The sequence below is a fragment of the Prunus persica genome, chromosome G3, assembly GCF_000346465.2.
Source record: "Prunus persica cultivar Lovell chromosome G3, Prunus_persica_NCBIv2, whole genome shotgun sequence".
In the NCBI taxonomy this organism is placed as follows: domain Eukaryota; kingdom Viridiplantae; phylum Streptophyta; class Magnoliopsida; order Rosales; family Rosaceae; genus Prunus; species Prunus persica.
In genome coordinates this window covers 13,678,605-13,701,679 of record NC_034011.1, presented here as the reverse complement: position 1 = coordinate 13,701,679, position 23,075 = coordinate 13,678,605, and the positions used below count along the sequence as shown (strand labels likewise).

General features: G+C 37.4%; 1 protein-coding gene across 3 annotated transcripts; it reads left to right on the top strand.

Annotated features, from left to right (window-relative positions):
• On the top strand, nt 7,232–15,325 carry LOC18766047. 3 transcript variants are annotated; one of them, XM_007198837.2, is made up of 9 exons: nt 7,232–7,382; nt 7,532–7,741; nt 8,007–8,098; nt 8,360–8,431; nt 9,177–9,283; nt 9,513–9,568; nt 10,720–10,897; nt 12,338–12,628; nt 12,908–15,325. In XM_007198837.2, exons 2-9 carry the CDS (start codon nt 7,559–7,561, stop codon nt 13,762–13,764), a joined length of 1,836 nt encoding a protein of 611 aa, XP_007198899.1. In that variant the 5' UTR covers nt 7,232–7,382; nt 7,532–7,558; the 3' UTR covers nt 13,765–15,325. The 3 variants fall into 3 exon arrangements, with proteins under 3 accessions (XP_007198899.1, XP_020416328.1, XP_020416329.1); XM_020560739.1 differs by having other exon boundaries at nt 8,324–8,431; XM_020560740.1 differs by lacking the exon at nt 7,232–7,382 and having other exon boundaries at nt 7,655–7,741; nt 8,014–8,098; nt 8,324–8,431.

Sequence of the window (23,075 nt, the reverse complement as noted above, 5' to 3'; positions counted from 1 at the left end):
ACACTACTAACAACTCACGTGCCTTGCACACCTAGCTCACTAACTGTATACAATGATATTAATAGTTAACAAAAACTAGTCTAAATCGAATCGGGTCAGTTATGTTAAGTTTATTTATTCATTTATATTCAAAATTAGTAAGGCCTAATTAATATTCAAATCACATTAATACCTCTAAGTAATATCAAAATATTTTAGCCCAATTCATATCCACATTTCTTAGTTCCAATTTGTACACAACTAAATAACAACTCTAGCCCAACTTCTTTTTCTTTTCGATGAATTATACCTGTTCTTGTTGAGCTTCTGTCTTTCTCAATTTTTCATATATATATATTTTCTATTTCTTTTCTCATTTATCTATCCACCTCCTTTTCTTTTCTTCCTATTTCTCTCTCCTCCATATCTTCATATTTTTATATATTTTCAACTCAAAAATTGGTCAAACTGAATCAAAAGTGCAGGATCCCGAGCCTCTACATTTGGCATTGGTGCATTTTCTAAAATCTTGACCATTTGATTAATCTAATGATATTAATTAATCCACATCAGCATAGTTATAGTATCTTAAAAAATCAAATGTTGTACCGTATCATCCCTTCCACCCTCCTACATCTCTACTATCACAAACCCTCTTCCCAAACTCCTACATTGCCATGGCTGCCATCTCTTAAAAATCATAGTTTTTACATACTGCAAAAGTGAAACCATTGGAGAACCCTCGTGCTTGTCAAATTAACCAACATAATCAGGACCTGGTATGAGGGATGTGAGAGCCCTAAATCCCCTCAACACAACCTATTCTCGCTTGTCAATGATGATAAAATATAAAGATTAATTCCAAGAACAATATTGATAATTAATAATTAATTAATATTGAGTCTACATGTATGTATACAAGTCCAGTAATATGTATGTATCATCCATTATTGATGCTTACCTAATTCACTAGTTTTTTTTTTCATTTTTTTCATTCAAATTATCAATTGGTCTTGCTTTTATTTGCCTTATAATCCAATACATACGTGGTTTTTCTTTTTGTTTGCATTTGCGACTCAAGAGGTATTGGGGCTGGACTGCTGAAGAGATGGCAACCATAGAGATGAGAGTCTTTGTGATAAGAGACGAGGGGAAGGTGAAAGGGGAAGGGAAAGATTGAGCTCATTAAAGATGAGGAAAGGGTGATATCTCAACATCTGATTTTTAAGACACTATAAATATGCTGATGTGGATTAATTTTTTGTAAAGTCTAGAGTGGAGTCCACGCGTTTAGAAATAATGAAGACTTGTTGTCTTGGGTGGGTAATGGATGATGAAAGTGTTGTAAAAGTGGAATCCACATATTGGAAGAAATGATTGCACATCCACGAGAAGCCAAGAGGCTTTGGCTATAAATGGACTTCCTCCCTTCATTGTAAGATGACATACCATCTAAGAAGAAATGAGAGCCCAGGCAAAGAGGAAAGAAAGGAAGAGAAGGAAATAAAGGGAGAGTGTGAGGAGAGAAAAAGAGAGCAGAGAGAAATTCTCCAAGAGAGAAAAATCATGAGCTACAGATATTGTAAATACTAAAGTTGTAGCCCTATTATTTTACATAGTGAAAAAGTTACTGCTATTGCTCTCCGAGGACGTAGGCATGGCCGAATCTCGTTAAATATTGTGTCTTATTTACTTTACGTGCAGCTCAATATTCTTGTATATGCAGTTCATTTTATAGCACGTTATCAGCACAAGAAGCTCTCAGGTATAATTTTATATGTTGCACTATTATTTATATTACTAACCATTCAAAGGTGTGGTGGAAAGCCTGTATTGGTTTCAGGTTAAAAGTAATTTCGTATGAAGGACAGACGTGATATCCTTTAGTAGACTAGCACTAAGGATTTTCTCTACTTTTCTAATTATATATGTTAGTATAATAATATTATATTATTTCATCATGGTGTTGATAAGAACCCACCAACAACTGCCTTTACTTTATATATATATAGTAATTCCATTATTGTAGCTTTAATGGATGGTTTCACCTCCTATATTTTTAGTGGTGGTTTTATCCATGCATTTACTTTATTTACTGTATGGTGTAGGTTTATTAGTCATATAACAGTATTTATTTAAAAGTGCGGTGCGGATTTTATCATCCACACAACTGCCTTTACTTTTTATTTAGAAGTATGGAGTAGAATTAGTGCCCATATAAGCACATTTACTTTATTATTTAAAGTATGGTGCGGAATTAAAGTCCATATAGCAAGCAATTTATTTTATGAATTTATTTTACCGCACATTTACTTTTATTTTTAGTATGGTGCGAGTTTATCGTCCATACCATCAATTTATTTACAAGCAATTTATAGCAATCTATTTTATGAATTAATTGTGTGATATGATGAGTTTTACAGCATACAGAGATTAGGACCAGAAGTTCCTTGATCCTCATCATACAACTACATCAGGACTTGAAGATCCTTGATGATGATAATGATATAAGAGCTGGCAATCTCTCCAGTACTACATTTGTAAACAAGAGATCAGACCTGAAGATCCTTGATCCTTGACATGTAAATAAGGACCTAAAGTTCATTGATGATGTAACAGTACCGTATCAGTTAATAGTACAGTATGCATGAATAGTAAATGTACTGTACGCATGAATAGTATTGATGAATTTATGTGATTTTGGCCTGAAGTTCAAAATCTAATAGTGTTGAGAACCTGAAAGTTCCAACAGTTAAAAGGACAACCTTTGAGGTATTATTGCAAATTGTGGTACACAACATATTTCTTTGGCATAAGAAAATGATGAATTCAATAAAGCTCGATTCTATTACAATCGACACCTCAAGGAAGAAATATATTTTTTGAATTCCAGTTGTTAAGAATACACCATGAAATGAATAACATCAGGATAAACCTCAAAGGATGAATTGAGGCTCCCCACATATTTTGTTATATTATATTATCTGGGCCAAAAGCCCATGGATCCAAATATATGAGAAATCCCGAACCTGAAGTTTTGGGTATATGGTAGTTAATGCTCTTCACTACTATATTGCAATATTATCATGACTTTTACTCAATTTATATTTCATGCCCATTTGAAAAAGGCAAATAAATTCTGAGGTCGTGTTTAGCCCGGGCCAGAAGTTCCAGACTCACATGCATTGAAATATGTAATTTGAAAGATTTGATGTGGTTATCTGAACCTACAAGGCACAAGGTTTAAAACCGTCATTTTGAAAAGACGTGCAAACTACAGGTGCAAGTTTAAGAATTTGCCCAATTATTATAACATGAAAGGAGTATACAATAGATAGATTCTTTTCATTTGCAAGGAAGGAGGAGGCTCTGTAAAATCTATAAAATTCCATTATGATCTGGAAGCCTCCAGAGAAAGAGAACGACGTCTCTTGAGCTTAGCCATAAGCTTCTCTTGGTCTTCCAGAATCTTTTCATTGGAAATCTGTAGCATGTCAAGCCTTGTCTGAGACTCATGAAGCATTCTCCGTAGAGACAAATTTTCAGTGTTCAGCTCCTGAATCTCATTTGCTATGGCATTGAAATGATTAGCCATGTTAGAAATAGAAGCAGCATTCTGAATGCTAAAAGCCATTGAATCATCAATAGCCTTTTCGTCAAACCCTCATGTTAATAGTATTTCATCCATAGGAGTAAGGAAATTTTTAGCTACTATGATAGTATTCATATTATTTATCATCACAGAGTCATTAACCGTGAGATAACGATTTTGAGATACAAAGGATGAATGCCAGACTTTGGCGTCATGAGTTGTTTTGGGAGCAACATTTAAATCGTAACATTTTAGGCGAGAAGAAGTGGAAGCCATTTTAAAAGGTTTCAAAGAAAATCTTAGAAAAGTTGAATTTTTAGAAAATGGAAGGAAGTTGAGTTGAAACACAGTCACTCTAATCAGGCTTTACAGAGGCAATATCTATATACCGAAATGTGGCAACGTTTCCAAGATCTCAATATTTTCTCGGATCCCCATATTCTCCAATTCTTTTCTAGATTTCAAAACTTCACGCGACCTCCATTAATATCTGTCAGCACTTTAAGGGTTTCAAGGACTATTTTTGTCAAAGCCGCTCTTGCCTTTATGGATTTCACAGAGTTATTTTTTCAAAAGCATCTCGAAAACCTCACAAATTTATGTGGTTAATTTGAGATTTACCGGATCAAACTATTCCTCTAATTTGTATATATATATATGTTACTAACGAAATTTTCTTTACAGAATACATCCAATTTTCTCCATATCTAGTGATGCAATATCCACATGTTTTTCCTATCAGTGAGCACTCGATGTGCTTGAGAAGCGAAACTATCTTCGATCATCCATTCAGGGAGCGAGACTATCCCTGATCACGTTTCGGCTAGATCAGGGGACTATAAGGACGACCACATGCTCTAATCTCCTGAAGTTCTTCTAGGTTAGGAGAAATGAGAGTTTGTCTCACTAGTTTCCTTCCCTAATTTCTTACATACCTTGAACCTTCATCAGAAGAATAAATCCATGTAGTGAAGCTAACACTAAGGGTTTTTTATTTTTATTTTTTATAATGATTTTTTTTTTACATAAACAAAATAATTGTGATGTTTTCCATGATATAACTAGATCATCAAGCGTTTCATTATATTTGCTGAGCCGATACAAGCTTGAATGATATTTTAGCAAAGTTAATTTCTCCCACTTAAGGATGTAAGCAATACTTGTGTTATTTCATGCTTGCACTCTTATTATGATATTTTGTATGACATCCTTAAAGGTAACCAAATGGGGAGATAAGACTGTTCCAGAAGAACGCCATGCAAAGGACCATTCCAGAAGAATGACTTGCATTACAGATCGTTCCAGAAGAATGACTTGTATTATGACCATTCCAGAAGAATGGCTTATATAATTCTGATATGTATTCATGAATTATTAATGCAAATTTTACAGATTGCAAGTTGGATACATTAATAATACACTGCATAGATTAAAGTCCCATAAGAACATAACATAGGAATAGCAGTTATCAATATGATGCACGCCTGTTGCGTAGCAAATGATAGGGATTGAAGTTCCGGAAGGACAATCTATTAACATGTCAATATTAATATGGTGCACGCCTATTGCGTATCAAATTATATGGTTTAAAGTTTCAGAAGGACAATTAATTGACATGTGTGTATTAATCTATGGCATGCCTGCAGCATGACAGATATATGGGTTCTAAATGTTCCAACTCTTTGAATGGAGATATCCACGCCCTACTGTAACATAACGCTCCATTGGAGGTTATGATTCACATTCTCACATAATTCATCCTATAAGAGATGTCTGTTTGGAAAGAGACAATAAAAGCCCCTGAAGTGGCTTGGGTACCCAAAAGCAAAGAAATGCTTATAATTGGTGCATGCGCATGCACATGAAAATGGTGGGATCATGAATTGATGAATGACAATTTTTGGTTTTGGAGTAGTTACTCAATCTTCAATGGGCTGTGTTGATTGAAACCACGTTCTATTATTAAATGTCGATAATATCATTGGCCAAAATGGAAAGAGGCAATTACATTACAGATGAGAATGAACGTGAAAGAACAAACCCATAGTACGAACCCCAAAAAATGTTAACCCTGAATGTTATACTTGGGTGTTCAGAATAAAGAGGAATATACTCACTTTATATGATACAATGTTTCTGGTAGAAACCAGGAATGTTGAGGTTTTCCATGTTCACAGATGCAATCGTGCCTTCTTATTGCACATTTACGAAGACCAACATATTATCTTTAAGGGTTATTAAATGTGCTGAGCATATCGTCAGAAGTGATTCCCTAAAGATGTACAAGCAGAAACAAATAGTTGGATATAAAGCTATATAATGTATCATAAAGTGTAATCCCTTAAACAAAATCCCTGAAGGACATGTGCCTGAAGCACAAATTTTGTACTCAATACTAATATGTATAAATTGCCTCAGTGAGTACATTAATTATGACATGGTTGCAAACACATAAAAACTCTTGAAGAGTTCCAAAACAAAAAACAAAACAGAAAACAAAAAACAAAAAATTGTCTCGGCCTGAAGATCGAGCATTATGCCAACAAGATTCTTGTTTATACTAAGGAAGTATTGAAGAATTTTTATGTGGGTTATCCGTTAGGCACTTAAATGATTTTTCGAAAGTATACTAGACCAGACATTGTATTTTCCAGATAGAGCTCAGCTCCATCACCACCACTTTGGGATGATGTGAGGCATATTTGATACTATCTCCGCATAACACCATATACAGACATATTCTTTTCAAGTGAACTTACAAATAACCTAGGTTTTGTTGGACACGCGGACTCTGAAAATTTCTACATAGAGATAGCTCACTGGAAATATATTTACTTATTCAACTATGTGAATTGTTGATGGCTACATCCTCCACTCACTCCGAAAGATTTTCACTCCAAAAGATAGTCATGAAGATATCAAGGGGAGATATTCATCAGGAGGAGCATCCAGAAGTATGCTACACTGATTACTGTAATCTCCTTCCTTCCATTAGTTTTCTCACTGGGTTTTCTTCTAGCAAGATTTTATTGAGGCAACAATATGTTACTTGTGGTCTCTAAGGGGGAGTGTTATAAAGTCTAGAGTGGAGCCCACACGTTTAGAAATAATGAAGACTTGTTGTCCGGGTGGGTAATGTGATGATGAAAGTGTTGTAAAAATGGAATTCACATATTGGAAGAACTAGTTGCACATTCACGGGAAGCCAAGAGGCTTTTGCCTATAAATGGACTTCCTCCCTTCATTGTACGATGACACACCATCTGAAAAGAAATGAGAGCCCAGGTAGAGAAGAAAGAAAGGAAGAAAAGGAAGAAGAGAAGGAAAGAAAGGAAGAGGGAAAGGAGAGAAAAAGATAGCAGAGAGAAATTCTCCTAGAAAGAAAAATCATGAGCCACATATATTGTAAACACTAAAATTGTAGCCCTATTATTTTACATGGTGGAAAAGTTACCACTGCTGCTATTCGAGGACGTAGGCATGACCAAACTTCGTTAAATATTGTGTCTTATTTATGTTACGTGCAGCTCAATATTCTCACATATATATAATTTATTTTTACAACTTAATTAATATTATTAGATTAATAAGATGGTCAATATTTTAATAAATGCACACAAATGTACCGATACTAAATGTAAAGTCTCGGTATCTCAAAAATGCATAGGTCCAATTTGGTTTGAAAATGGCACCCAAACAGACTCTGCCCACCCCTGCTTTCGAGCATTGTAAGGAAATTTCAATACCTGTGGCTTAGCCGCCAAAACCAAACGACCACTCACTCTTCCTCTCTGGCAACAAGGGCTGCTAGGTTCAGAACTTCAGAGCTCAAAACTACAACCTTTTGAATTTTCATCTTGGGAGAACTATTTTTTGTTTCGTTATTACATTTCTGATTACTAATTTTCTCGTGTGTAATTTGGTTTATCATTAATTGTTACTTTATTAAATCGTTTCTAGAGCTAAAGCGAGTGGAAGCGTGTTCTGATGGCGGCACTTTTAGGGTTTGTGGAAGAATCAACAGATTATGTCCAACTTGGGATATCAACGTCGTCGTCATCATCCTACAGCTACAAATTAGTGCCGTGGTTGAGCTGGGACGAGTGGCTCTTCGTCGACGAATCTCTCTTTTCGAATTCACCTAATTCTGTGGCCTCCGCTTTAAGAAGAGTAAGAAAATAACAAATTTAGCACTATATCAGAAATTTCATGTTGTTGAACTCTTTCTCGAAAGAAAAAGAAAACTCTTTCGGCGTGCTCACTATGGAATTCTTCGCACGTTGTTGAATATGATTGAATCTTATTTATTTGTTCCTATAATTTGTAAACGGTGGAGGAAGTTATTTTTTTGAAGTGGGTTCTGCTTTAAATTGAATTTTCTGGTGGTTTCTGGAAATGGTATATATGTTTTTCATCTCTGACTACTTGTTTAAAGATATCAGCATGGAGAAGCAGAGGATGTCTTCCTGTTGTAGTTGAACTTACGTCATCGATTATTGAAATTCAGCAAAAAGATCCTCACTTTAGGTACCTTTTACTGCCAAATTCTCTGAGCATGTTTGGATCAACTTCTTATATCTTTTTTTCCTCCCCAGTGAGGGGCAGGGGCAGGGGCAGGGGATATGCCAAATGTTCTTTGCTTTGTGGTTCTGTTCGTATTTTTGTGTCATTTATCGCTTTAAATTCCAACCGAAGATAATGTAGTTGTCCTACTTTGGTAACAACTTCATGTATGTGTTTTGTGAATTATAGAAAGGACCAGTCAAATAATGCTTTGGATAATTGCAGAGGGGATCAATCAAGTGATGCTTCACTTTCAGACGAAATGCTGGCCATGTTATATTGTATGGCAATAATGAGGTGTGGCTCCTTTCTCGTTTTGGTTCTTAAATCTCTCTGTTCTTTTATCGACTCCCTTATCATATTGTGTTGTATGGATGTATATGCTTAGTAGTACTACCATTGTAACCACAGTGCAATAATTTGTAGAAAAGGGTCCTTGATCAACTATAATGCTCAGTCAAAACACAAATACACACAGAGTCTCTCTGTTTCTGTCTGTCTGTCTGCCTCTCTCTCTCTCTCTCTCTCTCTCTCTCTCTCTCTCTCTCTCTCTCTCTCTGTGGTAGTTTGGAGTTGGTTTGAATGGCTGAACAAGAGGTAGACTACTTGTAAGATGCATAGGGTAGTTGCATGACGTGCTGTATTTCGTGATGGTTACCTGTTCACCAATATCAAAATTTTGTTTTGACTAAAATTTTTTAGGCCTTAGAAAGAGCTCCAGCAAGATATTAGGGATGCATGATGGATGTATATGTTCTTAGTACTGGTAATTTGGAAGAAAATCCTTAAGCATCCAAAATTCTTGTCAGGAATTTTTCTTGATATGTGCATTCAGTGCTTAATATCTTCAAGCCAACAGAGAAATTAAGTGTTTGTGATTCATTGGCCATACGAAAATTGTACTTCATATACAGATATATATATTTCTCTCAAAATTTTAGGGGAATGCTTAAGCTAATTTTTTTTTTTTTTGCCTTCTGTTTCTATGCGTCACATGTACTGCTACATATTCAGAATCATTGTCTTTTATTTATTTATTAAGGCTTGTGAATGGTGTTGTTGAGAAGACACGGAAGAAAACAGAGGTTTCCATTGCTGTGGCTGCTGATGCAATTGGCATCCCACGCACACTGATTGATATTCGTCATGGTGAGCAACTCGGACTTTTAATTTGTATATTTATCGTTTGTTCATTGGTTCAGTGGTTAAGCTTTTGGGCTTTCCCCTAGTCTAGACTACCAGCCATGCTGCCATGCCCATTCGACCGAAGAATACTCTCTGCTGGGCTTTGGGTATTCAAGTATTCTTTGGAACACTTATGATACCCTGGATTGATCTTTGTTTTCTTTTTTTCACTTGGTTATTGCTTAATTTTTAGAGGGATCTCACCGTGAACTTCCTGCACTTGAGGTTGTACGTAGTGCTTCAGTTAAGGTATGCATCATGCTTGGTAATTCAAAATTTGTTCCACCAGATTCTTCTAATGCTTACTCTTTATGACTAGATTTTATGTCCAACACATCTAGTTTATTCGATGATGAATAATTATAATAGGCTTCCCACTAAGACTTCGTTTGTGTTTGGGTTAACTGACTGTGGTGCTGCACAGAATGGTTGTTTTTTTGAAAAGATTTCTGAGTATTATTAAAAGTTGTTACAACTGGCTTTGGTTTTCCATTTGACTGCAAGAGACAATTTATGGAAGATATAACGTATTCATTTATTTAACTTGTGGAAAATTCTAAACTCTATAAGTCCCTAGTTTTATAAATGTAATATAATAATAGAGTTTATTATTATCAACAATTTATTTGTTTGTGGAAGGGCACATGCTGCCCCTCCCCCCCACACCACACAACTTTTTCCAAAAAAGAAGATATTCCTGGTTTTAGACTGACAGCATAGACTAAAAACATCATATAAAGATATTATGCAAGAAACCTATATTTTCTGATAGGACGGATTCTTGTTTCCTGTTTTCCCAACCAGATCCATGAACACTTTTGTAAGTACACCGATACCTTTTATGACTGGCAAGCTCATATTGTGCATTTCACTTCCAACAAAATGATATTGTTAACGTGAAGTGTTTCTAGTTATCAAGTTTATGGGGTAGAACTTTCAGATCATGGATACAGAAGATTAAACTAGTTTACGAGAACAAACTATTAAAGCTAGTCGCTTATGGTTCTGACTTCATGAATATCAGCAAATCTTACCAAGTTATTTTTTAGGATAAAAGTGGCCCTCCACATTTATCTTAATCCTTTATGGTTTGGAACATGGGATAACTACTATGAAACTTGTCACTGTATGGAATAATTAGATTGAACATGGCTCAACTGCAAGTTCATGTTGATTCATCTCTCCAGCTTCAACTAGCTTCTTATGTATATTTTGTTTTGCTTTAATTTAAGGCAATTTTTTTTTCTTCTCTTTTTCTTTATTTTTTGCTATACTTCAATGAATTATTTATTTCTCCCTATTGTTGTTCTGCACAAACATGCATTTACCAATTATATTTGCAAGCAATGACTCAATTTAAATTTGGGAAGTTAAACTATATCCATGGTTGGTGTTTTTAGGCCCTTGATTGGTTGAAGTACTATTACTGGGAGCCTCAGAAGAAAGCAATTCCATTTCATGGCAATGAAACTGCTGGCATCAAAACTGAGATAATGTCGAAATTCCATGAATTTGCCTTCTGCTTAAGAGTTAAGAACACTCCTCACTTGCGTTCTTCAAAAATCAAAGAAAAACGTGGTATGAAAATATTATTTCTTCACATTATATTGATTATAGTGCCTAAAATCTTGTGATCTATAAGATATAATACTTTCCAATGATTTTACATGTAGTGCAATACACTGTTGCATCTATGACATATAGAACTTTCATGTGAATTGCAGCCACATTTTGTAGGGTTTGCACTGTGTCATAATCGAACAATGAAATATATGCTTGTTGGAAGTTTCTGAAAATTTGATGTCTAGGAGATATTTCTTTTGTATCTGGCATGAGAACTTTGACACCCTTTCTTTTGTCAAGGAATAATCTAAGACCGTATATTCGGAGTTATTTTCTGCAGAAAGAAAATCACTGCATATGAATGAATTAGGAAGCTATAATTTTCTATATGCTTAAATTCATGTTTAGAGTTTGTCCTTTTAGCTACCTTTTGGAGAACATTCTATATGTTTTTTAATGGAATGGAAATAGAAATTATCATGGTATATATTTTGGTCAGCAAACTATCTCGCAAACACATGGGTGAGTCAGAATTATGTTGTGTTCTAAGAAAAAGGCATTTACACAGCTAAGGTGCTGTAAAGAACTAATTGTCTACATATATCATGCATACAATGTATACTCTCTATTCAGACATGTACATTTATTTCATATGTCAAGTTTTAGATTTGATTTAACAAATTTTCTTTGAACTAATGCTGCACCTATATATTTCTTTTTTCGTTTTTATATTTGAAAGTGTTTTACTCCGTGATATGTGAAACCACGTGTCTTGCCACTGGATTAGCATTTACTGGGCACTTGCTCCAGTAGGCATAAGTGATAGGGAATTGGATAGGTACTAGTCATAGAACAGAGTACATATTGAGAATCTCTTATAGTTGGAAAAAATAGAATTGCGTATCTGAACCTATTCCCCTCTTTCTTTTTTAAGTTGTGGATGATGTAATGCCCCTATTTAAAACTTCGTTTGATGTTCCCTCTTGGCTACCTTTTTAGTAATTAGTCATTGCAAGCATTGTGAAGGATATACTTAATGTATCACATTAATGAGCTAAGAATTGGGCTCCTTTACTTTGCCTTCTGAATGTAGAGGACCTGGTCTTTCACTGTTACTGCCAATCATAATTAGAATGTTTGAAAGCATGTATTAAAGAAAGTCACTTATCTTTAAAGAATAGCTGTCAACATTTGAAAGAAAAATGGGGAGGAGCCCAAGCTGTGCTCTAAAGTTTGAAGGATATGTTATTGCATGTCTTATTATTGATTAGAATGTTCAAAAACTGTTTCAGAGAAAGTCGCTTATTTTTATAGTATGCTCACATTCATCTTAAGCATGACTAGATGTCCATTTGAAGGGCAAATAGAGAGGATCTCAAGCTGTCAGCTAACTTTTGAATGATGTCTTTAAATACTTGGATGTTTTATATGTTGATTGAGGTACTTTCTTTTCAGGTTCTAAGAAAGACCTTACCAAGATATTAAAAAGCCTTGTAGGGTTGTATTCTGCCTTCTCCTCGGAAGTTGTTTCTGTACTGTTGGAGTTCTTGTTGAAGGCTATAAATTCCTCAGATTCCTCAGAGCTTCCAGTAAACACCCAAAATAGCCCAAGCCTACAAATTTCATTGAATGAGTGGAAGCTTGTGATAACAAAATTTTCAAATAAGGAACCAGAGTTACTTCTGGCTCTTCTGAATGCAGTTCTTGATATGATTGAGAATCAGGAAGCAGTGATATATGAGACGGGTAATCACATGACCTGATTTTTCTTTGTATTAGTTGCTCGGTATTCAGATATATACTGGTAGAACTTATGGTGAGTCTGTGCATGAAATCTAATCATTTTTACTTCGTTTCAACTGGACTGCTTTCTTGTGCCTATCCATATTGCATATTTCAATTCCTATATTCTATTTGGTCGCAACTAAAGTATTTGGTTACGAAGCTCTAAAGTAAAAGATGCTGAATTAGGCCAAATAAAAATCAATATTAAGTCCTCCTTCCTGCTTTTGTGGATTTGTTTAGGTTGGGTTCGCACATCATCAGACCATAGGGCAGAAACACTCCAAGTTGAACACCTCTCTTCTCTGTTTAAGTGGCTGGTCAAAAAATTTGAAGGATTAAAGCCTCATTTTGAAAAAGATTCTGTAGCTGAGATCAAAGTTTCTTCAGGAGAAAAAACAATATCGAAAGCAATTCTGATGGAACTCCTACGTAAATGTCTTGTTCTATCAGCCTCTGCTAATAACCAGCTCATGGATTCTGCCATCGATCTTGCTCAACTGACAGGGGACAACTACCTATTGGGAAAACTGAACAAACTATCTTCATTAGTTTCATCAAATTCGGATGTTACTGAAGAAGGTGATTCTCTTAAACATTCAAATAATGTATTTAAGAAGAAAGACGAATCTATGAGTGAAGCAGCAAAGAAGCTAGAGATGATTAAATGTCACAAAATAAAGAAAAAAGTAGTGAAGAGAACAGATGCTGATGCCAGAAATACTAACAGATGGGTTCTGGCAAAATCATGGAACCCGTGTCCAATTGGAATGTTGCCTCGAGCTGTTGGGTTTTCTGGTTGCCTTCCTGTTCTGGACTTTAATATTGTCCCAGAAAAGGTTTCTCAATTAATAGGAAGAAAAGAGAACTGGGAATTGAACCAGTGTAGTGGCAAGAGAGAAGCTAGTTCTGATTTGCACCTACTAGACAACCAATGTGTTAAGAAGTTGAGGGAAACAGAGGATGGCTGTGTATCAGACAGTGAGCATGTTTCATCCATAGAAGATGTCAGTGGCCATCTCATGATAGATGGGGTCTGGAAGAGAGTTGGGGAAGAAGAACTACTTGCCATCAAGTCTGCTTTAAGGATATTAATTTAGTCACTGATTTATTCAAAGCTACGGTAGATGTGATTTTGGAAGCTTTTGTGACCATCTATGCTGGCTTGCAGTATGAGCTTCAAATCTAAGTTACAGTGGTGATAAATTAGCCACTGAAGCAATTTTGGTTTTTTCGTAGTGCACATTGTGACTATCTGGGTTATAAAAGTTGTAACCAGAGTAACATTAGTGTTGTAGGGTGAGAGGTAGATCAATGCAGGAAAGCTGGTGGATTTTACTATTTTCCAAAAGTTAATCCTCTTTTTGAAAATACCCTCTTGTATTGATTGAAAGAACTCAACTTATGTGATGTATTGTGTTTTATACAATGAGATGTTTATTGGAATTTATATCCTGGTTTCATGAAATAAATTGTAGTTGAAGATGACCTTTTAGTGTTTGGCAGGCTGCTAGATGTCAGGACATGGATGACATTGTAAGCTTAGCATCTGCTGGTGTTTTGCTCGATTCTAAGGATTCTCATAGCTGAACAGGTTATAATTTTCGTTGTTTATATGAATTCATCCCTGTTTTACAGTTTGAGCTTCTTTTTTTTCTTTTGTTGATGATCAAATCTCCCTTTTTTTTTTTCTTCGGTTGATTCCCTCTCCTCTCATTCTATCATACTTTTTCAATATTAATTCTTTTAACACATTTGACATGTGCTGGAAGTGGTAGATATTTTTCTTCTGGCTTATGGTTTTCTCCTCTCTTATTAAAATGTGAAATTTTCTAGTACTGGTTAAGGAATTCATTTGGACTATTAAAGCAATTATAGATTACGCATGAGATGACACTTTGTTGTACCAAATTGTTCTCTCAACATGCATAGGTTTTATTTGTTTGCTGCTTTCTTGTGCATAGTCAGTTGTGAATTTGTTGAAACTTGGACTGCATCTCCTCAACCTCTTATAGTAGTTGGTCTCAACAAGGTAGATACCAGGACAACCAGATAATAATTTGCCATGAATATTGCTTATTGAAAATCTCAAAGATATTTATCTAGTTGTCAAGTTTGAAATTCAGTAGGTAAGGTCACTTTTATGTGGTCTCAGAGGTTAATGATATTGATATTTGATCTGTGAAACTTGTGAACGGAGGTAGATAGGTGTGGAGATGCAGGGTCATTTTGGAAGGATAGAGATCTGAAGAGATCTGTGATAAAACAGTCCACACCTGTAGTAAGTAGTATAGACTTGCAGTTCTATTTCCGCATAACTGCTGCAGTTCCAAATTTCAAAAGCAGAATCAAAACTTCTTAATTGAGGTTAGCGGTTGCGGTTCAGTTTGTATGAAATAACTTTGTTAAACTCTTAATTGTATTGTACTGATTGGGTTCTTAACTGTACTTGAATTCCAACCTTTATTCCATTGTAAAGTTGCACTAGAGTTTCGTCAACAAAAAATTGTGGAGTTATAGAGAATTTTTTGTACCAAAAGTGAACTATTTCACTTCACCTTTATTCCTGGCTTTCAGGTTGGTTTTCAGATGTTTTCATCCTCTCCTTTGTATACTCTTATGGTGTTCTAATAAAGCATCTTTCCCAACCAAAAAAAAAAAGCAAAAACACAACCATGATAAGCACAAAAGGTGCTTCTGACCCCAAAAAAAATATATAAATTATATAATATATGTATACACAAATGCCTTAGGCAGATTTTTAACCCAAAAAACACCTATACATATTAAAAGTAAAAAACAAATATAATCGCAAGAAATAAAACAAAAATAAAACGCACAGCTAAAGCTTCAACAAAATTATAATAAAAAAATTGTGCGAAGGTAAAAAAAAATCAGAGCCCTTCAGACCAGAAAAAAGAAAAAGAAAAAGAGAGAGAAGAAAACAGACTCGTCCTTTCTGTCTTTGTAATTTTGCTTTTTGTTTTTTTGTGTTTTGCTTTGTTCTATTTCAATTCTTTAGTAACTGGAGATGGCCATGCCAATCCCAACCTTGGAGGTAGACGATGACCCCCATTCATCAAACGTATAATTTTCTTCCCTCTCTTTGGGGCATTTCAGCGAACTTAGTAGGCACTTTGGGGTTGCCCATCAACCTTCCAAGGGGTCAAGGTCGAAGCCTTCAATGCAGAATTTTGCTGATGAAAGAGTTTCAACAGGTGGCTATTGTAATATATCTCGTTCCCAATCTCATTGCTTGGAGCTCTAAGAGCACCTTCACCCCGAAGGGCAAGGGCAAGACAAAAGTAGGGCAATGTGTCACTATTCACGTGAATAGTGACAGCCTTGCCTTTTTTGGTTCTATCCCAAAAGATAAGAGTAAGGGCAAACACTATTCATTTTAATTTATTTTCTATTTTTTTATACTTAAATCATTAATTTTAATAAGCTTTTCGGATAATATTTTCGGTTGCCACGTGTCACTATTTATTATAAAATTCTCACCTAAAATTTTAGATAACATTTTCGGATAAAATTTTAAAAAAAATTTTCGGTTGCCACGTGTCCATCAAATTTCAAATAAGATTTTCTGATATTTATTTAAAAAAAATTATAATCTCAGATTTCAGATAAGTGAAAGTGGGAGTTTGCACAAAGCTTCAATGTGGGACTTTGTGCAAGTTCTCGTGATGGCGACATGTGTTAAGGCTTAGGTTATGTAGTTGAGAGCTTCGACAATCACTTTTGGTAGGTAATTGCCACATCGGAGGAAGGTGTCTTTGAAAATTGAGAAGTATCCTAGTTTCGGCAGGCTATGGGTCTGTCCACACGCTAGTCCCCTACGTGCCTTGCCGATTAGCAGGGTGATTGTGTCACCCGTGTCGCTCAAGTCCCCTTGCCGATTGGCATGGTGACTGTGTCGTGCTTGTCACGAGAGCCCCTTGCAGGATCGGCAGGGTGACTGTGTTGCACTTGTCATGCGAATATCGATGTGGCCATTTGAAATGTTTTTAGGGTTTCGGTGCATAAGTTGAGGCGTCGGCACCTCGAGTTTCTATAAATAGTACCGCGAGGTAAAGAAGGCTTTACTTATGAGTTTTAGAGAATTGAGAGGAGGTGATTTCTGACGAAAATTCTTGTGGTGGAGAGATTTTTGGCGAGGCGTGTGCACAGCAGAGCGATTTGCTTGTTCTTGGTGAGGTGATTTCTAGCGACAATTCTACGGCGGAGCGATTTCTGATCCTTCTGCACGGTGGCAAAAACAAGGTTTGTGCTTCTTTTCCCTTGTGTTTTGGATTGAAATGTATGCTTTCGTTGATTATGTTCATGAACCTTTTGAATGAATGTATGAACATTGATTATCGTTCATAGGGTAAGAATCTTGTAGGCATCTCGTCCTTTTTATGTATCCCGCTTTTGATTTTCGCATGTGTATAGTTTTCTTTATTTTGTGTTTGTAGATGTTTGAGAGTTTTGGTAAAGAAAGTCAGGATCCCCTTGCCTTCGGTGGGAAAGAGACTGAAAGTGATGAGCGTAGCCTTTTTATTGGTTCCGAAGATGAGAGTACCGAATTAGAGCATGTTGTAGAGGGTGTGATAGAGAGTAGGATGGTGGGATGTGAGGGTGAGAGAGATAAGCAGTGAGTAGATTCTCATGAGGCGGATTATAGAGAGATGCAGATGAACTACAGTGTACTAGAAGCAGTAGCCGATCGGGCTCAACCAATTAGGCAGGACCATTAGGGTCAGTTGATGTGGTTGTGGCGTCTGCTTCGGTAAGGTTGGAAGTACAAGTGGGTGTCCTTTTACCTAAGATGAATAGGATGACTGATGAGGAAATTGTAGAGCTCAGGGCCGATTATAGTATCCCGCCTTCAGTAGGGTTAAGGTTGTCTACTGCAACAGCTGTGGTGAAATATTCTGCAAATGGTTGCGTGTTGATTTTCACGAATATGTATAAACATGGGTTGAGACTGCCGCTTCATCCGTGGGTACAAATGATGTTGTCAAAGCTGGGATATGCACCTAGGCAATATAATACCAATTTTTGGATTCTTTTTCATGGGTTTTATATTTCATGGTAGTTGGTGAAGTTGGGGGAGCCAACTTTTGAGCAGTTCATGCATTTGTATTCAATGTCTAGGCAACAAGAAAACTTCGACTGGGTGCAAGCAAATTGTCAAAAGGCAGGGGAGAGAGGCTACTTTATAGGGTGGTTGCCTTCTTCATAAAAGTCCTAGAAGAACTGGTGGTGTCTGGCCTTAGATGACTAGGAGTGTGCGCCGGGAAAGACCGTCACCAAACATGTTCCTAGCCATTTTCAGTCGATAGGTCTTTGGTCGCAACTTTTATGGCTTTTGTAGCTTGTGTGTGTTTTATTTTAAGAATTTTTTGTTTTTTGTTGTCACACTGCAAGAATTTTTTGTTTTTCATTTTTTGTACTTATATTGTTGGAGTTGACTGACTGTGTTTGCATTTTGCAGTGGCATGTGTTGTGAAAGGAACAACAAAAGTGATGGTGCAAATTGAGGAGGCGATAAGCAACGCTGGCTGAGAGCGGGAGGGAGAAGGAGAAGGTGGCACATGCCAAGAAGTATGACAAAGGCAATGATGAAAGGGTGGCAGGAAAAAGGCCGCGAGATGACGAAAAAGGTTGGTGTCCAATGCCCTTGCTGGGAAGAGAAAGGCTATGGAAAAGGCTCGTCAGAGTGTAATAGGCATCGAGCCGAGGCTTCCACCCTTTGATCTGCAAGCACTACCAAAGCTACCATTTGACATAGAGGTGGTGTTCGCCGAAGACATGAATGAGGTAGACTTTGGCGAGATATGCCGGTAGAAGAAATAAGTAAGTCTTGCCATGCGTCGGTAAGAGGTGCCCTTGGTCAACATCTTCCTGGAAGGTGTAAAAAGTGACCCAGAAACCTTGGCTAAGACGCAGACATCATCCTTCATTGATCAGGCACAGAAGACCATCCTTTCGTCTGCTTATGTAAGTATTTGAACTTTTGAGTTGTCTGTGTATATGTTTATTGTGAAAATTGATGATGTTCTGTTTTGTAGGCTTTTGGTGAGATGTACGTTAATCTGGCCAAGAAAGATAAAGAGATAGCGAGGATGAAAAAGCGAGAGGAAATTGCCAAAGGCAAAATTGTCGAAGCACAAGAGGCTATTCGAGAGAAGAATGCTATTGTGCTGCAGAAGGCGGTCTTGGCGAGTGAGGTGAAAGAGTTGAGGGAGAGGTTGGTGGCATCCGAGCGAGCGTATACCGAGGAGAAGCGGAAGAAAGTCGAGAAGATAGTTGCTGCCAGGGCTGAAGAGTCGAGGCATATCGAGCATCTGATTTGCTTTATAGCTACATCTTAGACACGCTAGTGGAAGAGCTGATCATCTGGGCGGAGACACTGGCAAAGTTAAACCCTATGCTTGAGATCAACTTCAACACTAGCGGTGTGCCTTCTGCTATCAGTCCTGCCGATGATGTGCCTCCTACTGTCATTTCTGCCGATGCTTCTGAGCCTGTAGCCATGGATGTTCAGGAGCCAACTGCCAAAGCTAGAGAAACTTAGGATGAGTCTACCGAAGCGTGAAGGCTTCATTTTTATGTATATTTTAGTATTATGACTAGTTGTTCAGAACCTTTGTTTCCTTTATGGAGTGTCGATGGTACTCATGTTGTGTATGAATATTTTGCCTTGCCATAAGGCAAGGTAATTTTGGTAATTTTATCCTAGCGTATTGTGTGCATAACAAATTTTTTGTGATAAGGCACAGATTTGCCGTACCAAAATAATGTGTGCGAAGGCACTTGTGTAGGTGGAAAGAAGACATGTTTTTTTCATTAGGTAAGTGCCGAAGGCACGCATACACACGAAGCTTAGTAAAGTATAAAACAAAAGTGCTGAAGGCATAGGAAAATATAAGATAATAGGGGCTGATGGTAAAGATCGTGGCTCGTTCATTTGTGGTAGTAGTTAAGGTGATCAGCATTCCATGGATGAGGCAGGGGTTTACCGTTGGGACCACGAAGCTGGTAAGTGATGGGGTGGCAAACCTTGATGACTTTATAGGGACCTTCCATGTTGGTCCGAAGGTACCGTCGGTTGAGTTTTTTGTGGCTAGCGAGACCTTACATATGACCTAATCTCCAAGTTTGAAGACACGAGGCTTCATGCGAGGGTCATAATATTTGTCAACATGCTGCTTATAGGCAAAGTTACGCACGTTGACCCGGTCACGAAGCTCGTCCATGAAGTCCAAGTTCATGGCCAATTGCTCGTCGTTTGCTTCAACTTTATATGAGGATGTTCGATAGGAGGGCTGGTTGATCTCTATCGGTATAACAACTTCGATACCAAAGGAAATGGAGAAAGGCGTTTAACTTGTAGTACATAAGGTGGTGCGGTAAGACCATAGGACATTTGGGAGTAGTTGTAGTCTACAACCCTTGGCTTTGTCAAGCTGTGTCTCTAGAGTTTTTTTTAATGATTTTGTTCGCAGCTTCTACTTAGTCGTTGGACTGGGGATGGGCCGAAGAGGCGAAGCAAAGACGGATCTTGAGGTTGGAGAAAAATTGCTTGAATTTGGCATTATCAAATTGCCTACCGTTGTCTGTGACAGTTGCTTAGGGTATGCCGAAGCAACAAACGATGTTTTTCCAAACGAATGTCTCAATGCGAGTTGTTGTGATGGTAGCAAGAGCTTTAGCTTTGGCTCACTTGGTAAAATAGTCCACAACGATAATGACATATAAACCTGGCCCTCTTCTTCTCGTATAGGTCCGATGAGGTCGGGTCCCTATTGGGCAAATGGCCATGGTTGACCATCAGTGTTAATGGTTTGACAGGGAGTTGTGGGATGGTGTCAAACCTTTGACATTTGTCACATTTCTAGGTGAAGGCTTGTGCATTGGTGTGGATAGAGGGACAGAAATATCCTTGCTGGATAATCTTGTAGGTCAGAGAGATTTAGCACTAGAGTGGTTTCCACAAATGCCTTCATGGACCTCCCAAAGGACATAGTTGCCTTAATCTGGGGTAAGACACCGGAGGTAGGGTACGCTAAAGTCACGTTTGTACAAGGCACCGTTGATGATCAAGTATCGAGTAGAACGGTAATGAACCAGTCTTGCCTTGGCAGGGTCTGTAGGCAATGTTTGATTTTGTAAGAATTGGAATATAGGATCCATCCACGTTGGGTTTTGCTCAATAGTGCAAATGACTAGCGCTTGGATGCTGGGTGTCTTTAGGAGTTTCACGTGGATATTACTGAAGGCAACTTTGCAAAGGCATCAACATAGATATTTTCAGAGCGTGGGATCTGGCTGATGCGATAAGCACTGAAAGTTTTCAGCAGCTGATGGGTATAGTGAAGGTACGTTGTCATGAAGGTGTCCTTGGCAAGGAAGTCCTAATTGACTTGATGAATGAAGAGCTAGGAGTCGCTGAATATTTGAATTTGCTTAGGTTCCATCTCTTTGGCTAGCTGATTGCCAACTAAGAGTGCTTCATACTCTACCAATTTGTTGGAGGTGTGGAAGTTGAAGCGAAGGACGTACTCCAGGACAACTCTATCTAGGGAAGTGAGGACAAAGCTTGTGCCGCAACCTTGGTGATGTGATATTATTGCAAGTGCACAATTTGCACAAGTAATATAGTTATAAGTGAAGTGTTTTTCCCTCGAAGAGTGATTTAATTTACTAAGTACCGATTGTGATTAACCCAAGACTTTATTTGAACAATTGAATGATGAGATTCGATTAATTAATTAACTAAAACAATGAATAAAAGCAAGCGTAGAAAAATAAAGTAGTGAGAGCACTAGAGTTTCTGATTTCACCATTGCCAATTCTACCCAATTCCCTTAGCATCACTATGTGAAAATTGACTTTTAGCAATGAATAATATATGTTGCTAAAGGTACCTAAGAACAGAAGTATTGGGTATCGATGCGTATGATATAGTCATACGCTTTGGATATTATCCGTTGCTAAAGATTATTTACAGCATCGCTATTTACATTGACAGGACCCGACCCAATTTCCGCTTTGGAATTCGAGCCAAGTCCTGTGCGTGTCCGACACCTGGCGAATGTCGGGCACAAAAGACCTTTTTATCCCTCTCGTTTCAAATTCTTTTTACACTTTCCCTTAGACTTCTGCCGAAAATTCGGCAGAGTCTCCCCTGTATTTTGACCAAACCAAAAGTTTTCCACCTGTTAAACAATCAAATAAGTCCACATCAACTGCCAGAATATCTCAAATAACAGATCTCAACTCCAGTTTTTCAGTTTCAAATAGATATCAGAGCATTTTCTAGAGTTTTCAGGGTTCTAAGGATTTTCCACAAAACTCTACCTTATTTGGTGGCGCGGAAGCTATGAACGGCCCGGTGGTGGATCCTGCGCACTTCTACGGCCTGGGGGCGAAAAACAGGTTAAAAACGTGAGTGGACAAAAATAAGGTTCTTAAAAAACAAGCTAAAACACAATAACCCCCGTTTGAAAATAAGTAAGGATATAAATCGCTAGTTTGTCTCTATTTCAAAACAAGGTATTCAAATAAGCATGTAAAGCATATTGACGAGTATACTCATATAATTGGACAAATATATAAGGATATAAATGCGCGAAAATCAAAGAGACTGGTATAAAATAACTGAAAGTCATAATTGAAAAAAAGAAAACTCAAAATCCTTTGAAAATACCACATATTCGTACCCCTGTCATATCCGTCAATTCCCCTGGCAGGTCTCGGGCGCCACATAGTCTACCCGAGCCGCAAACTGACGAAATCAGGGGACTATGATCAGCCTGATTCGCCGGCAGATTCCTCAATGACACCAAGTCAGCTCGAGTCGCTCTGGCAGGATGCAGGGGACCGTAGTCAGCCTGATCCGCAATCCTGGCAGGTCTCGGGGACACAGAGTCAGCCGAGCCGCAATCCTGGCAGGTCTCGGGACACCAAGTCTGCCGAGCCGCAAATCCTGGCACTCACGGTCCGAGCGTCCCCGTAACTCGTGAGGCAAAGTCAAGTGCACTGACGTAAATTGAAATCGGACTGGATGTCCATAGACATCGGTCCAACTCTAGGTAATCACCAAATAAAGGGTGGGTACATGGTGGTTCTAAAATAAACTACTTTTAGAAAAATCTAATAACTCACTGCCTTTTTGTGAACTGAAATTTTACTGCTGTCTCCTCTGATAGAGTTTTCAAACTCTGCTTTTTATATTTCTGGAACTTCAGTAACTAAACAACACGGAAATCAAAGCATTGTACCGCCCAAATCACGTTCGAAATAAATAGTTCATAAAACTTCTTCAAGATCAAATAATGAAATTAACCCATATAAACTGACTTATAAAAGCTTATTTGTATAAAATCATTATAAAATTATTTAAGTAATCTCATTTATA